General features: G+C 37.2%; 1 protein-coding gene across 5 annotated transcripts in view; it reads left to right on the top strand.

The window, feature by feature from the left end:
* KATNAL1 (katanin catalytic subunit A1 like 1) overlaps positions 1 to 13349 on the top strand; it is a 66732-nt gene that overhangs the window by 27884 nt on the left and 25499 nt on the right. For all 5 annotated transcript variants that reach the window (XM_031465825.2, XM_031465823.2, XM_010977120.3 and 2 more), the window contains exons 4-6: positions 1029 to 1197; positions 10947 to 11074; positions 11470 to 11575. In XM_031465825.2, the coding sequence (XP_031321685.1) occupies positions 1029 to 1197; positions 10947 to 11074; positions 11470 to 11575 (403 nt within the window). The remainder of the gene's footprint in view (positions 1 to 1028; positions 1198 to 10946; positions 11075 to 11469; positions 11576 to 13349) is intronic.

Consider the following 13349-nt stretch of genomic DNA (forward strand, 5'->3'; position numbering starts at 1 on the left):
AAAGGAATACACATATGAGATGTGAAGGGCTTACAAATACAGGCGGAGCTGTGGAGAGAGTGAAGGGAGGGAAACGGAGGCAGAGACAGCGCTAGAAAGAAGAGCTAAGATTAGACACAAAGTGTTGGCGTCTCCCGCAGCACCCAAAGAGAGGCAAATAAATACTGAGAAACCCCATAATTTCACTATTTGAATAAGACATGTTTGACATTACATGACAAAATATGCCACTTTGTGAGCATGATTATATTTATATATTTATCCAAATTCTTTTTTAAATTGATGTATAATTGACACATTAGTTTTGGGTGTGCAACAAAATCATTCAATATTTGTATATATTGCGAAATGATCACCATAAGTGTAGTAACATTCTTCGCCACGTATGGTTATCCAGATTCTTAATTCATATTTGGGGGCCTGTATAATTTGAATGATCCTGCGATTTTTTGACACTCTCAAAGCATGAGTAATATTTCTGCACATAAATTTTACACATAAATTAAGATTTCATTGTTAAGCCCTGTCATTTTGCAGTGTGATGAATGAAATATTGGTTTTTCCAGTACAGAAGCAGAGAAAATCATTTTGGTTTTAAAGGATAAATTAGTAAGCTACGCAGATAGACATATTTCGAATTCTTGTCCTTTCAGCTTTTAATGCTTTTTTTTTTAGGTTACTTATTCTTGGTTTAGGACAGTAATGAATAAAGTACTTGACTATCTATTACACTATTAAGATTATGAGATGGAAATAGTCTGTGTTGCCCTCTGTTGGTGATTAATTGTTATTTTTGACAAAATAATTGCTGCTGTGTCATTTATATGTATTTAGTGTTTGTATCAACTACTGTATTTTACAGAAAAGCACTCTGAAAAACTGACCTAATAGTTGTGGCCATGAATTGGCGAAAGGGGAAAAAATTGACCTGTGGGCTTATTGACTTAGTAATTTTTTGGACTAAGGTAGTACTGAAATACTTTTGCCTGTGATTAATTTTAATTATAATTTTTTTTTTTTTTTGTCAGAGCTCCACCTCAGATAAGGCGTCCTAATCGGGAAGTAAGACCGCTGAGGAAAGAAATGCCCGGAGGAGGAGGCCGGGGACCCGTGGGCCGAGCACATCCCATATCGAAGAGTGAGAGGCCCTCTGCGAGTAGGGACAAGGAGTGCAGAGCGAGAGGGAGAGACGACAAGGCAAGGCGCCCTCTTTGTACCGCACTCACTTGAAGGCCATGACCTCTGGTGCATATTACAATTTTTGTTGTCTTTTCAGAGGACCTGGGTTTTGACATGCAAGAGATTTTTTTTAAAAAGTCTAAATCAAAACCTAAGCAGTTTTTGCACTTTAAAGGCCATTCTGCAATGTCAGTAACCTCAGAGATACATTAAAAAATACACACACGCGCACGCACACACACAGAGAAATCTTAAGTGAAACGGATCTTCTGTAGAAGTATTCAAAATAAAGTTTTTAAAACTTTAAATTTTTTTATAAATATTCTCAATGAAAATGAACAGTAAATGAAAACGTAACTGTAGGGGAAAAATATATAAAGAAGTAGATGAATATACCGTATTCACAGAATAAAATGATAGATACGGTTCACCATGGATAACAATTTTAAAAATCTTTGATTTATCTGCAAATTTTAGATAGAACAAAATTTTTTTCCCTAATGAGAAAATTTTCCTTGGTTAGGATTTAGTATGTACATTTACTTTATTGGGGAAACTGATTAGTGAATAAACATAATACTGGGTAGAAATCCTGTACTGCCCTTAAAATGGACTTTAGAAAAATGGGCTGAAAATAATTTTGTAAAGAAGCCAAGATGACCTGATATTTTTCTTAGCCTTAATTTTAATGAAAAGCCAAAAATAAATTTTTGGTGATAGAGTTCCCCATTTCCTCTGTGATGTCAGACACGAATGAGGATGTTATTGAATTGCCACAGAGAAGTTTTCTTTTCCTAGCTAGGGGTTCAGGATATGCCATCACATTTATGCCATGATATTTGTCATGAAAATATAGCTAGAACTAATAGCAATTGGTTATGCTTCAAAATTACATACTATATTTGAATATTTTTACTATGTATCATTTCAGTCAGTAGGTAAGCTTTCTACACAGACCAACTTCCTATACTTTGTGGTTTTTTTAGGATGGAAGCTGATATTTTCTGAGTATTTCTAGTCATGAGTTAGAGTCAGAGACATATTCTACCTCTATCTCACTAGAATACTGAAAATGAATTAGATTTTTTATGTTTGTAATTTATTGGAGCTATTACACCATAAAGCAGTAAGTGATTCTGTCTCAGATCCTTTTGGGATTGGTGAGGGCTACTAGTAAATTAATTTTCCTGCTGATGAAATTGAACTGGTTCTCCCCAGTATCAAAAACCACATAAATGGATAATTAAAAATCTGAATTTTACATATCATCTTTGTTTTTCCCTCTGTTCTTCATTTTTGTGTAGCTAACTATGGTTTGCATTTTAGAGAATAAACTAACAGCTGAAGTCCACCCCTCACTCTGCTTGTAGCTTTTAGGTACACTTTTAGAACCAGGTGAGGAACTTTCAGTCTTTACCTTGAGTTCAGATAACACAAGAGAAGAATCTTGGTCATGGTTTATTGGATGCTTCCTTGCTGCGTACCATTTGGAGTGATTACATAATAATTTATGAAACAATCCCATGAAGTAGGCAGTCATTTTATTCACATTTTTACAAATGAAGAAGCTGAGGTAGAGAGAGCTAAAGTAACTTACCCAAGGTCATAGAGTAGGGAATGGAGCTTGGAATGGAATTTATGAAGTCATAGATCTTTTTTGTCTTTATTTTAGTATTTTTCATATTATGCAGTATCCCTGCCAAACTAGGTAAAAAATCTGGATTGGCTTTGAAAAGAGTTCCAGAAAAATTAAATAAATGTCGATTTTTAAATGTGATTCTTAAAGAACAAAACAATTGGGCCATATTTGTTGAATGTCAAATAAATTTTTCTGGATATTGTAAATTGTCTTTTACTTTAAAAGTTCCAAATTTTCTAAATCTTAGCTGTTTTTTCATTGACATGTAAGTACTCAGAATGTCACTGGAAAGTAAGATGTTTATTAAAAAAAAAAAAGAACTCTGCAGTTGTTTGAAGATAAACGATACTTTCTGAGTCACTCTGAAACAAAAGGGACTACCATTAAAAAAAAAAACCCGAACTCATGTAAACGTCATTAGAATTTGGAAAGTATACTTGGTTTGGTTATGATTATCCTAAGCACTCAGGTATTCGGCAGCACACTGGAGTCCCTGAGCTTGCTGAAGGCTGCGGGAAGGTGGGGGCAGGTCAGGTGATACCCGCTGCCCTTGAAAGGCAATTTGAAAATGAGCGGGAAGCGTCCTCAGAGAGACAGTAGTCCTCAGTATTATTGGTTTTTTAAAATCAGTTTTGTGGGTTGTAGCCAGCTTTAAAGATAAAATGAAATAGACTGGAAAATTCAAAGTGCATTGTCCATTGAAGGGACACTTTGAGAAAAACAATTTGTTACATGAATATGTAAAAATTTAGTTAATATAATTATATGTTTGTGTACACTAGTTCATGGTCTAAAATGGATTTATTACTTTGTGTCATGGTCAGAAGTTTGAAAGCTGCTGTTCTCTCCAAGCACTTAACTTTTTAGATGTTTAAAAAAATGAGAACAAGAGAAATTAAATATTTTGCTTAAGATTCTCAGGATCTTTGGATTTTTAGTTTAGTGTTGTGAACTGTATGAAGGAGCAACCAATAGTAAACGCAGTAGCAACAGATGTTACTCTGCCTTGAGCACACTTAGCTGTACCAGTTCCTACAGATTCCTGTGAACTCAGCGTTATTTCCCTTGTTCTACATTTGGAGAAATTGACACCCGAAAGTCATAACTGCAAGTAGGTGGTGGAAGTAGGACTTGAACTCTGACACCTGAGTGCCTAATCATTATGCTCTGTAGCTTCTTATTTGCAAATGCTTCCTGTCTTATTTTAATGCGTCACAAATATCTGTTTCTTTTAAAAGTACCAGTTCATTTTCTGAGAGTGATTAAATCTTTCTTCTTTTTTTAAATTGCTAACAAGCTTCAAGTTAGGTCCAAGCTTAGAAATACTGCTTTTCAGTAAATAACAGTCCCTTTGTATAGCGATCTGTTACTCAGGCCTTACAGTTTTTTCCCCTGAGGTACCGAGTCATCATGAGGCCAGTTTGTTAACGCCATTTAGTTAATGCCCCTTTATTAAGCGCACGCTTTGTGTTAGTCATACATCTAGGTACTAGGAAGGCAGACTTTAATAAAGGGTGACTCCTGGCCTCAAGGTGATTATTTTCTTATTGAAGAGGGAATCAGATGAATAAATTATCTTCTACAGCTATGTTTTTTAGTCTTATCTGAATGTACCTGAGAAAATTGGATATTATTATTTTACTATTTAAGCTAAGAGTCAGTATAGAAATATATGTAAAATAACAAACACATTTTTTAATTTAAAACCATAGTATAAAAGCAAAATATTAGGTAGCAGAATAAATGTGTTTCTATTATAACCAAAAACATTTAATTCATAAAATTCTGATTCGCAAGTATTTTTAAAGACTGTGGCTTTATGGTTAATTAACTCTTAGTGAAATGAGCAGTGCTTCCATTTATGATCTCGTGATTAAAGCTGTATGTGCTTTTGAATAGAATTCAGATAAAGTATGGTAAATCATCTTCATGGACTTAAAGTTATTACACTTAAGGGACTTCATTTCATTGAATTACATGTAACAAATGGCCATTTTTGAATTTCCTTCTTATGACTAAGTTTAGGGATGTCTGGTATGGAGAGTCATTGTAAACCTGGAGTATTCTCTTGAACGCTGCTAATCAGTGGTTATACAAGTGAACGGTGACTTAAAAAATCTTTTTATTGAAGGAAAGTGCACAGACTATAAGGGTACTATTTGATGAATTATGATCATCTAACCAGCAGTGTACTGGTAAATGTTTAATAACTAGTTTTCTGAAAAACCTGTGTGTGTGTGTGTGTGTGTGTGTGTACACATTCACACACAAATTTATTTTAAATCTGATATAAAGGGTGCACTACATATAATTTACAAATAGCAACATATGCAGTACTCTTTATTGTACATTTTATGGATCAAGTGGACGCTCACAGAATGCCTTTGCTGATTTTTGCTTAACTCTTGTATCTGTAGGTACCTAAGGTTGCAATTGACAGTTGAATAGGAATGTAGTTCTGGCAGGATGTTGGTAGATATTTTGTTTTCATTAATGAGTCAGATGAAAGTGAAACAGCCGAAACATTTGTTGAGACCTCATGCATTTGTCAATCACTTGAGCAACTTTGGTGAATCAGATCATAGTTTTCAAATACTGAAAAATTATTTCCTTAATTTTTTTATGCTATTTACATTGTAACAACTGTAGATATGACACACCTTTTAGGTTTAACATTTTCCCCATTACTTTAAGTTTAGACAGTTAACAAAACAAGAAATCAAGCCCTGATTTGTAGCATTTACTGGTTTCTATAGCATAAATACTTCCACTGTGACTGATTTCAAGCTACCAACATGAAGTCCCTGAACTCAGAGTCAAGATGAGATGGATAATAACGTACCATTCTGTAGTATTTCTAGCACACAGACACGACAGACTTAAGTAACCTCAAGTGTGTAGGTACTAGTTTATTTTAGAAGTGAGGAATTTTGAGTAATTATTACTTTTGTTTTTAATATAATTTATTCGAAGTTTGTGTAATTTAGTTTTTCTTAATGGCTGTTTTTCACAGCTGGCTTGAAAAATTCCTGAAAATTTAATAATTGACCCTTACAAATCAGTCAGAGTAAGCTTCAGCACACCTTTGCATTGTAACTTCTGTAAATACCATGTAATCCACGGAACTGTCATTCAGGGATCAGGAATAGAACAGTTAGCACCTCAGACACCATAGTCATGATCCCTTCTGATCCTTGCTACTTCCTTCCCCAAAGTAACCACTATTCTGATTTCTGATACCATAAATTAGTTATACTTATTTTGAAACTTTGTGTACAGTGAGTATTCTTTTTTGTTTGGCTTTTTTTGACTTAACATATGTCAGTGAAATTCTTCCGTGCTGTTGTGTATATCTGAAGTTTGTTTATTTTCATAAATATACAGTATTGCATACCACAGTTAAATCTGTTTTACTGTTAATGGGTTTTTGGATTGCTGCTAGTTTGAAACTATCATTGGTTCTGCTACCTTGGGTAGTTTTGTACTTACCCTTGGGTATGTGCACAAGCCTTTCTAGTGAGCACATACCTACGAGTCGAATTGATGGGCCACAGGATATGCATATGGTGAACTTCAGTAGATGACACCAAGTCATCTTCCAAAGCCATTATACCAATTTCCACTCCCACCTGCAGAGTCTGAAAGTTCTAGTTGCTCCACATCTTTACCAACATTTGACACTGTCTATCTCTGGTGAGTCTTACTGTGATTTTACCAGTGTATTTACCATGTATTGTGTATATACCTGATAACTTATAAGGCAACAAGTTCTTTCATGTGTTTATTGGGCATTCATGTTATCAGTGACTTGTTTTTAAGAAATATCTTGTTCTGTCCTTTGGATATTAAATCACTCCACAAATTCTTTCTCTGATGGCAGCTAATTTATAGTGTTGGTTTTTGCTTCTATTTCATTTTTAATTTTATTGCATTCGAACTTGCTTTTCTGTCCCTAAATGTTTTACTGTGTTTCACTGGTTTATGTATTGTGTCCTCTAAGGTGAATACATGCCTCTGAGGGCAGGATTTTTGTCTGTTTGGAATATTGCTATTTCCTAGTGCCTGGAAAAGTGCCTGGTACAGAGTAATTATTCATAAATATTGTTACAAGAGTAAATTTATTGATAAGTAAGCAGAAATCTGTGATTTCATTATTTCAATTTAAACCGATTTTGTATTAACACTCTAATGCAGGACGTGCCACTGAAATTAGTAAGCATTTTGCATTTATCAACCTACTTTCCCTTGTAAAGTAATAAAGTCTTAGAGTGGGAGGCAGTTTAGGGACCTTGTAAATTTTTCCTCTGTTTGCCTCTTACACTGGGGTACGCGTAGCCCAAAGTGTACAGCATTATGCCATAGTGTACAAAGTGGGTAAAAGCACTGATTTTGGAGCCATACTGCCTAGGATCCAGCTGGGTGTCCTTGGACAACTTACTTAACCTCTCTGTGCCTCAATTTTCTCATCTATGAGGTAGAAATAATAAGAGTGCCTAACTCCTAAGACCTTTAAGATGGTTAAGTCATGTACTTCGAACAGTGGCTGCACATAGTAAGCTGTATACAGGTGTTAGCTATAAAGGTAACATGATAGTGGGGACCTAACACAGATACGTCACAGAATTCAGATCATTTTTTTTTAAAAAAAGAGAAACAATGAGATTTCCAAGAAATTTTGCACTTGCCGTGGGCAGTCGAATTCAGGAAACGAATAACTGGGCAAGTGAGAGGCAGTGGCTTTGCAGAAAGAACAAAGGTCAGCTATAATTCCACTTAGACATCCCTGTGACTGTGGGCCAGTGGTTTTCATTACTAATCAGCCTGTGATTCTAATGTTGGGGAGCTCACTGCCCAGCAAGAGAGATGACTCCCTTGTTGTACAGACTCATTTTTAGAAAATTCTTTGTTTTGTTGCTCTGAAATTGACCTCTTTTGTTATTGTGTATTGGTCCTGGGTCTTTCCTTTGGAGTAATATAGAGTACGTGGAGGTGAATAGTTCAGTTGGTTGTGTTGCTCTGTTAGCTTCAGCTTAAATGTCACCGATGTCCCTCACCTTTCTCTATATGACATGGTTTTTGAACCATTTGTCACCCTTCTTTGAGTATAATTTATTTGTCAATATTTCTCTTAAAATGTAAGAGCCAGGGCTAATGACTGAGCATGTTTCTCTTAATCTGCCGAGGTGCGAACGCACATGATAAAATGCAAAAACCGTTATTTGCGTTTTAGACCAAGTTGTGTTGTGTCATTAATTGACTTTGTACTACTGAGTTAGTCACTTATTGTAGCCTCATTTTCCTCAAATAGAATGACTAGCCAATACTAATGAAAGATCAATAATAGACCTTTCTTGATATGGGTAATTTAGATACTAGTAGAAAGAAGTTAAAATGTTTTGCTTTAAGAAGAAAAAAGAGTATAGCAGCCTTCATGCTAAATATAAAATTTCTGTTAATGTTGACCTTAGTCAGTTAGTGTGGGTATCTAAGCCGAGATCTCTAGGACCATTTCAGTGATGCTGCAGCTAGTATTAGTGCTATAAACAGTGTGGATAGTATCTTGGGTGAGGTTAGCTTTATTGCCTGAAAACTAAACCTCTTTTAGGTGTTGCGGTTAACCTAGCGGATTAACTGAAACTGCAGTTACTAACTTATATCTAATATCCCTGTTTTAATTTGTCTGAATATTTGTGATGAACGATAATTGTCACCCATTTGGTTGATTTCCCAATATAACCAAATTAATTATTTTCAGTTTCCTAAATCTGTTTTTTAATAACCTCACCATTTTGATTCAAAAAAGTTCTAGAATCTTCTTTGGAATATTTAATTTGTGTTCCAGTCTCCTCTCTACCATTGAGAACCTTTTGCTGCTAGGGCAAGTCATTTGACTGGCATATACCCACATTTCCTTGTCTGTGAACTGAGGGCCTTGACCTTGACTACTGCAGTGGGCTCTTATTTCTCTGCTTCTGCGTCTCCTCCAGCCCATCTGTTTTCCAGATAGCAGAGGGGAGGGTCGTTTTAAAATGTAAATCAGATCCTGTCATTCCTCTGCTTAGCACATTTCAAAAATTTCCCCACGTGCTTAGAATAAAATCTAAACTCCTCCCCATGGCCTATAGGGGCCCAGTGAGCTGGCCTCTGACGGTCTTTCCAACCCACTCCATTTGCTCAACTTGTAGCCACACTGACCACTCAGTTTTTTTCATCGCACTTCATATTTTATAATTACCTGTGTTTTGAGTTTGTTTACTTGTTACCCTCACTAGACTGGATGCTCGAGGAGGGCACATAATGTTTTTTCGTTGACTAATCTAAAACCATAAAATGTCCTGGACATAGATGGTCACGTATTTATTGTTCTTAAAAATCCTGTGATTTCTCTTACTTTCAGATAAGTGTACAGCTTTTCCTTTCCCTTGGTAGTGTTTATCAAATCCTCCCTACCACTTGGACATTCATATTAAGATGATGTACTTTCATTTTTTAATACTGAGTTTTCGGTAAGTCTCAGATTGTAGTGCCGTATCAAAGCTTGTGAAGTCCCAGATGGATCCGTTTCTGTTTCATTCTTTAGTTGGTTTATTTCTAGAAGAGTTCTAAAATGATTACGGAGTGTTCCTAGTGATTTGTTTGAATTTGACTAGCCTTGGCCTGTCTTTGTTATAAAATGTGATGCTAGGCCGAGCTTATTTTAAATGTGTTGATGTTATCTCTGTTGTGTAGGCATCCCAGAAATTTACTCCTTTAATAGTGTCAATATTGGGATCTGTCATCTGAAATACAAGAATCAAGAATCTTTCTGAAAAGTTAGCCTAATACTGTTGCCATGCTACCCAAAGACAGTAAATTACTCATTTTGGGGTCAAGTCACCAGAGTCCTGTTTGGTCACTTACCTAGTGGCTTAAAGAACTTCAGCATTTGCCCAAAGCGAGCTATTTCGTCCCCTCAGCATGTCTGATCGAGTCTGGTTTTTCTCAGATGAGGTGTGGTAGGAGAGGTTCGTCCTGTTCTCTCTTTTCAGATTGAAGCTTAGGAAATCAACTCATTTTTGGCCCATTTTTCCTTTCATTTTTGTATTAGGCAGTAACTGTGGGGCTGCAGCTCTGGGAGGTGCATGGCTCTGTCTGCTGAAGGAATTCCAGTGGTGAGCTGCCTCTGGCAGCTGAGCACGTTTCATTTAATGCTCTTCAGAGCTGAGTAAATCTTGGCAGAACTCCATAGAAACCATAGCATATAATTCTTTTTTAAAGCCACTATCCTATTAAATGAAGAATTTGGGGTAAAGTATATTGCTTTGATTATCCTAATGGTACTATTTTAAAAGGTCCTTTTACCGTTGTCATTATATTGACTTTATGATGGGGGTCCAAGGACCTTACTGGGAAGAAATCCTGAGTCCTGAGTTGGTCCTTACAGGGACAGGGAAAAGGCTTTGTAAGATGCAGTTCTGAGGCCCAACTCCTTCCTCGTCTGCAGCCTCTCTCGCAGATGCTTGGTGGGGAGTAGTAGTTCTGCTGTACATAACCTGCTCTTAAGCTTCAAGCTGACGCAGCCAGGCCTGAGGTCATCTGATGCTGTGGGAAGGTATGGGTTTGGGGAGTCAGGAAGATCTGAGTTAAAATCTGTACTCTGACATTTAATAATTGTGAACTTAGGTTACTTAACCTTTCTGAGTCCTAGTTCCTTATCTGTAAAAATAGGGTAAAAATACCAGCCTTGTAGGGTTGTTGTATTAAATGAGGTAATACATACGAGATTTTTTTTTTTTTTGCCATGCAGTAGATTCTCAGTAAATTGATTTTTTTCTTTATTAATATTCTTAATATTTTCTGGTGATGGTAGAAATCCCTTGTATCCACAAATTTAGAGGTATCTAGCTCATTTTAGTCTTACATGCAACTGTCCCCTCAAGAGTGTAAATTTGAAGTCTCTAATAAAGTTGGCCAGTTCATCTATTTCTGATGCATTAGTAGGGGAGGATGGCGTTTGGGCAGTCAGAAAACACTATTTTAAAAAACAGTAAGTCATTGAAAGTGGTTATATAGCAAAATTTAGAATGCTCAGTGATGCTAATTAACTTTACCTTGTTATTGACCAGTACTTTTTTACACTTGTCCCCAGGGAAGGAAAAATACGCAAGATGGTACAAGTGATGGTGAAATTCCAAAATTTGATGGTGCTGCATATGATAAGGATCTGGTGGAAGCCCTTGAGAGAGACATCGTATCTAGGAATCCAAGCATTCATTGGTTAGTCTGTTAAATTCTTGAATTAAAGTAGCAGAGAAAACAAGTTACAGGTTGGCTTGGTATGAGCTTGTTTTGTTATACATTCACCTCCTGATTATAATTTCATCCGTAATAGGGGTTTGTAGAATTGGCAGGATGGTTCTTCTTTCAGAAATAACCAAGACATTTTACATGTTAATTTGATGTTGACATTACTGACAAGGGTTGTTAATTGAATAACACATCCTAATTTATAACTGCAATATTTTTTCACTGATTGATTTGCTACAGTAAAAATTAGAACAATGTTCTTAACGTAAAAATAATTTCATAAGTAAAAAAATTAAAAGAATTAGTATTGACTGTAAATCAAAGGTGCCCCTGAGTAAACATGGAACTTTGCTGTTCTTACAAAGGGACGACATAGCAGATCTGGAAGAAGCTAAGAAGCTGCTAAGGGAGGCTGTTGTTCTTCCCATGTGGATGCCTGACTTTTTCAAAGGGATTAGAAGGCCATGGAAGGTGAGAATGTATTAGAATAATACAGGTGTAAAAATGCTGCTTACATGATAATAAGAGCTGGCCTTGTAGTGTCTGTGTGTGTCTGTGAACAGAGGTTGTGGAGGTTGGGGAGGTTTATACGCACCTCACCTACCGGGGCTTGGGTGCGCGCGCGCGTGCGCAGCCTCTGTGTGCGGCCGGAGAGGGCCTGAGCGCTGAACCGATCCTCTTCCACGCTGTACCCTCAGGGGCACTGAGCTAGAGATTAGCTGTAAGAGATTTCTAGATGTCTGTTTTTGTAAATAAAAAGTTAGCAAGCAAATTAAACAGTAATAGTACATAGTAAGAAATAAGTGATCAAATAAATACCTTTTTAAAAGCTGGCATATTTCTCAAAGTTAATTATTTTGATGACTTCACCAAGGCTTGGCATAATTCTCAGATGTAATCAGAATGTTTATATCTTACTAACTTGCTCTGTGATTTATAGTTTAAAGCCTGCCCCAGACTAGTTCCTCCTAAGTCCAGTGTTTTCATTTTAGCATATTAAAAAACCATCCCAACAGCTGCTGCCTGGAGGTTTTTTTTGCCATAGGCAGAGTCTTTCTTTACTCTGACTGGTGGAGTGAAATACAAGCATGGTCTTACTTTGCCCTTCTGAATTAGCCTCAGTACCTCCTTCCCTTTTGATGTGCCTAAAGGTAAAGGGGAGGAGAAACTGCACCTGCACGAATGGCTTGGGATACCCTCGGCATTTTGATTGCTTCTCACAACTTAAAAACTTTTATAGACCATTAAAGATTTACCTAATTTGGGGAACATATTACCATATATTCCCTCTTTATTATAACTTTTAAAACAATGTTTAAAAGAAAGAATAAGGTCTTTATAAAATAGATATTCAAAGGGGTTTTAAAATAGCTGGAATGGTAGGTATAACCTGCTTATCAAGATGAGCCCTATAAATCCTTAGCAGGAGGGCAGTTTGCAGAGGTAGGGAGCGCACCGCGGCCGCCGTGTGGAGGAGGGCTGGGGATGGGCCCACAGGGTGGAGGTGCGGAATCTGGTTAGGAGGCTGTTGCAGCCGTCCAGCCAAACGATGAGGACCTGGACAACGGCATTTGTTATTTGGCCAGTAGAAGTGGGTGGATATGTGAGAGGTGTTCATAATGTGTAAGTGATAACACTATGACTGATGGTTTCTGGCGTCTGGGAGAGGGACCCGTGGTATGACTCCCAGATTCCAGGCTTATATTGAAGGAGTATGCAATTAGTCTAATGCCAGCTGCCCAAAATTGGGCCAAACTTTACAGATTGCAGGCAGTTTTCCACAAGGCTGCCCTCACTTCAGATGCTGGCTACAAATTTGGGGGCCCTGAGTCACCCTCACCTCTGACAGCTGGCTGTGAATTTGGGGTTCTCACTGTGCCCTCAGGTTCAGTAATTCTCTAGAATGACTCAGAACTCAGGAAAGCATTATACTTCTGATTACAGTTTTCTCATAGCAAAAAGAGGCGAATCAGAACTAGCCAAAGGGAAAAGTGTGCAGGGCAAGAACTGGGAGGGTGCTGACAGCGCAGCTTCTGGTGTCCTCTTCCCTTGGACCCAGAATGCTTCACGCCCCCAGCGCATGGGTGCGTGACAGTGCACACAGTGCTGCCGGCAGGGACACTCACTCAAGCTTCAGTGTCCAGAGTTTTTATTGAGTTTTTATGGGGGTTTCATTGCATAGTCATGATTGATTATATCACAGCCCATGTGTCTCAATCTTCGGTTCCCCTTCTCTCCCCAGAGG

Source organism: Camelus dromedarius, chromosome 13, assembly GCF_036321535.1.
Source record: "Camelus dromedarius isolate mCamDro1 chromosome 13, mCamDro1.pat, whole genome shotgun sequence".
Classification (NCBI taxonomy): domain Eukaryota; kingdom Metazoa; phylum Chordata; class Mammalia; order Artiodactyla; family Camelidae; genus Camelus; species Camelus dromedarius.